The sequence below is a fragment of the Selaginella moellendorffii genome, unplaced genomic scaffold, assembly GCF_000143415.4.
Source record: "Selaginella moellendorffii unplaced genomic scaffold, v1.0 SELMOscaffold_27, whole genome shotgun sequence".
Taxonomy (NCBI): domain Eukaryota; kingdom Viridiplantae; phylum Streptophyta; class Lycopodiopsida; order Selaginellales; family Selaginellaceae; genus Selaginella; species Selaginella moellendorffii.
Window position 1 is genome coordinate 954,943 of NW_003314288.1, and position 4,031 is coordinate 958,973.

At 47.0% G+C, this 4,031-nt stretch overlaps 1 protein-coding gene across 2 annotated transcripts; it reads left to right on the forward strand.

Annotated features, from left to right (window-relative positions):
- Positions 1-1,089: 1,089 nt before the first annotated feature.
- On the forward strand, positions 1,090-3,330 carry LOC112348217. 2 transcript variants are annotated; one of them, XR_002992981.1, is made up of 5 exons: positions 1,090-1,593; positions 1,650-2,396; positions 2,447-2,616; positions 2,670-2,828; positions 2,883-3,330. XR_002992981.1 is itself a non-coding variant. In XM_024680355.1 (5 exons), exons 2-5 carry the CDS (start codon positions 1,886-1,888, stop codon positions 3,047-3,049), a joined length of 978 nt encoding a protein of 325 aa, XP_024536123.1. In that variant the 5' UTR covers positions 1,090-1,593; positions 1,650-1,885; the 3' UTR covers positions 3,050-3,330. The 2 variants fall into 2 exon arrangements, 1 of the variants encoding a protein (XP_024536123.1); XM_024680355.1 differs by having other exon boundaries at positions 2,447-2,587.
- Positions 3,331-4,031: the final 701 nt, after the last annotated feature.

The window sequence follows — 4,031 nt, forward strand, 5'->3', positions numbered from 1 at the left end:
CCCAAAACGGAGCGCCCAGATTCAGATAATAAGCCTTAGTATGAAGACTTGCCGGTACCTAAACTCTTTGCTGATAGCAAATACCGCCTCATGTTCCGGGAGCAAGGTGATGGCGGCTTGCGGCATGACCAACTTTGGGTTTGTGCTGCTAGAGCACGTTGAAGACGTGTGGAAGCTGGTGACAACGGCATTTGTTTCTTGCGACGTACTCACCAGTTCCTCGGCGACGTCTTCCTTCCAGATTTTTTGAGATTGTCGTGAGTGGTGACCTGCTTGCTCTCTCCTGTGACGACTTCTTCCAGCCTCTGGTGCCCAACCTCAAGGTGGATGGAGCTAGCCCTACACAGTGTGTGTGTGTGTGTATCAACCAGCAGATGCACAAATCGTTGAGAATTAGCAACAAGTGTGTATCATAGGCTTAGTACGTAATGTACTAGTGTACATGTACATGTGTTTCAGCTAAATATAATGGGCCAAATACACCGAAGAAATGTGTATAAGAAGAGTAGAAACAAATTAAGAAATGTAAATTAAGAAGTGCAAAAGAAATGAAAATAAAAATTGTCCGTCCTCTCAGTTTGCTGAAATTAAGTTGGATTCAATTCTTCCACCTCCAAATATTGTGTGATTGAGTTGTAAGTTAATTAATAGTAGAAAATAAGAAAAAAAACAAACATTGAAAAATAGTGTTTGATAGTATCTTCTTTGCTTTTAGTTATTTATTTTCGAAAGAAAATTAGTGGGGGAGTGCTGGTAAAGATATCTTTGCCGTTCATTGGTGGTTAATTAAATGAGCATGTTTAGAGATGTTTATAAGAGTTTAGCTCTGGACCAAGAGTTACCCGAAAATTAAAGTTCAAAATTAACGTTTTCCCTATTTGCACAATAACTTAAGCTAAAGTAATGTACTTACCCTTATTTTTTATGGGAAAATTATTAGTATTTTACGAAAAAGAAGGCGAATTTAGAGGATTCTTAACTGTTGGGGTCATTTTATTTTAAGGGAAGTTGTTAAAAATTATTCCGGAAATATTTGAGAAAAGGCTTTGGCGTGCCTGCGAAGAAGATCTGTGGCAGCAGCCGCGGAGATTTATGAGGAGAGGCCTGAGGCGGTGGAGGAAGCAGGTAATCCGATTTTAGGGTTGGAAGAGGAAACAGAGCTCTGGGAAATGGGGCCGATCGAGCTGGATCTGGGCCTGCTCGTGCTCTATCTTCACCAACAGGAGGAGGAAGAGGTGCCCATGGAGGGAGAGGTGGCCATGGAGTGGGAGGAGGGCGCGGGTGGCCGGGGTTGGCCGCGGATCTCTGAATGGCCCCGGGAGGATTAGGCCATGGTTCTGAGGCGGCTCGAGGAGGGGGTGCCCCGGGAGGAGGAGGCCATGGTTCTACTCTAGGAGGAGGACGCCGCGGTTCTTCTCCGGGAGGAGGAGGCCATGGATCATCGCCAGGAGGAGGCCAAGCCTGGGTGGGAGGAGCCGAAGCCACAGCGGGAGGAGTCCAAGCCGCGCCCGGAGGAGCCCAAGCCACGTCCGGAAGTTCCCCTGGAGCACAGCGTGCCGGGAGCTCCAACTGCTTTGAGAAACAGAGATGGCGGTGAGTTTACATTTCTTAGGTTGCATGCATGCTGAGTGATTGAAAGCTCCCGGCAGGGTCATGAAGAAGAGGGAGATGACAGCGTCCCCGATCTGGAACAAGATCCGGATGCTCACATGGAGGAGCTGGCTGTCCAGTTTGTGGATACCTCGGGTTTTGCTGCACCTGCTGCTGCGAAGAGAACCCGGGGAAAGAACTGGAACCATGCTGAGACCATGCTCCTGATTGATCTCGTTCGGGAAAAACATCTCGCGAAGATTGCGGGGGAGGGAGGAGCAGCCAGCATGTTCTCATGACGAAGACACAGCGCATCTTTCACCCTTTTGCTTTAGGGTTTAAATGCACATTGCGGATGACAAGAGCCCCGCTGCCTGAGGAAGAAGACCGTGAACTTGAGGTTCGTCGGGCTGTGATTGGGAGGAGGTTTTGCATCGGCCTGTGGTGGGTGAAGCCTCGAAATGTCACCACCTGGAGTAAGTTTTCTTTGGAGTATTACGATGTGGGGAGGTGGAAGAGGAAACTTCAGATGGTGAAGAGGACGTTCTTCACCATTTGTGGCATGCTGGAGAGCGAGATCCGGAAGCACGATACCGGTTGGAGGAGTGTGGTGCTGGTGGACAAGCTTTTCAAGAACACAGATTACTTGGATCTGGCAGACAAGTTCGGCATCGGGGAGTCCACAGCTCATGAGATTTTCATGGACACTACTGTGGCGATTGTCAAGTGTCTCAGGTACAAGATTCATTTTCCTTCAACCGCCAAGGAGGTTCGAGCTGTTGCTGCTGGCTTTCGACAAGTGACAGGTACATTTTCTTATGTTTTTTGGATTGTTATAAGTTTTGATGACCAATAGGAACCCGACTGCCTAATGTTGCTGGAGCGATCGACTGTACTCCGAGATCATCCGACCTACTAGACTGGACGGCAAGAGCTACTACGATCGGAAGCAGCGTTACTCGGTCATCTTGCAAGGGGTTTGTGATGCCCAGAAGAGGTTCCTCAGTGTCTACGCTGGGTGGCCAGGTATGTTTCTTTGTGTGTTGTGGATGGTTCTAAAATGTTCTTTTTGCTTTCAGGACGCGTCCACGACATGAGGGTTTTTCGTAATTCAACCCTCAGGAACAAGATTGTAGCAAGGGAGCTGCTGACATCGCCCGTGGTGTTAGCATATGACGATAGGATCAAGCCATACCTAGTGGGGGACAAAGGGTACCAACTCCAGATTCCACACACAAGTAAGTCTTCTTCATTCTACTTTCTTTTGTTCACTTGTTTTGGTTGTTGCTCAGCTCTGAACCCGACACCATCCAAGGCAGCTTTCAACCTTCATCACCACCTTGCTCGGATTGTTATTGAGCAAGCATTTGGACTTCTTAAAATGAAGTTCAGATGCTTGGATCAAAAACAAAGGATCCAGCCAAAGTACCTTCCCAACATCATCAAGAGTTGTTCTTGATTGATGTTGGGGAGACTGATCTTTGGGCGGACATCCAAGCTTGGAGGAAAGAGGTGAAAAGGCTCAAGGACCAGGACCTCTTTGTTGATTACAGTGATCCTGAGCAAGCGGAAGGGGAGCCTCGTGAGGAGTTGCACAGTCCAGAGGATGTGAAAGAGGTTAGAGAGAACCTCACGTTTTCCCTGTGTCTTTGCCAGTGGCGTTCGTGTTTGCTTTGAAATTTGCCGGGATATAATTCTAAGCATTTGAATTTGAATTTGAAATTTCAAAATTTGAATTAAGTGAATTTTAAGTGTTCGAATGCATTGTTTTAAAGTGCGAATCCGAGGGTGTTTTTCCACTTAAATCTAAGACATGTGCGAATGCAAAAGTCCTTATAAGTTTACTTTGCAACACAAATTTTTTCAATGTGCGAACCCAACTTTCTTAATTTTTAAAGTGGGTCGCTTAAGTTTTTTTTCACTGCGAATTGGTTCTTTCTCAACATAAAAGATAATGTTTTGCCAAGCTTGCCACAACCACTGGCAACCTTGATTGCCAATGATGTTGTCCTTGGCTGTGGTATCTATAACCATACAGCTAGGGCCAAAGTTACACCACCAATGGCCCATAGCAAGCACAGCCATGGTGGCACAAGGTCTCGGCCATGGTTAGCACTACCTTGGCTGCCCTTAGCCGTGGCATAGCCATCTACTAGAGGAGCTAGAGGAGAGCTGTTGTAGGAGGAGTGCTAGAGGAGTTGGAGGAGAGCTGTTGCACGAGAAGTGCTGGAGGAGCTGGAGAGCTGTTATAGGAGGAGTGCTGGAGGAGACTCGGGGTTTTCGAGGAGCTAAAGGGTGAGAAATAATGATTTGATGAAAATAAAAAAGAAACTGAAAAATCCAAGAGTAGGATTGGCAAAAGTACAATGTGGAAGAGAGTTGTTGCAGGAGGAGCACTAGAGGACATGGAGGAGAGTTGCTACAGGAAGAGTGTTGGAGGG

Coding starts and splice junctions, on each gene's coding strand:
- LOC112348217 (XM_024680355.1), top strand. CDS start 1,886: ATGACGAAGACACAGCGCATCTTTCACCCTTTTGCTTTAGGGTTTAAA. Junction 2,588..2,669: donor GTTTGTGATGCCCAGAAGAG/GTTCCTCAGTGT, acceptor TTTTGCTTTCAG/GACGCGTCCACGACATGAGG. Junction 2,829..2,882: donor ACTCCAGATTCCACACACAA/GTAAGTCTTCTT, acceptor GTTGTTGCTCAG/CTCTGAACCCGACACCATCC.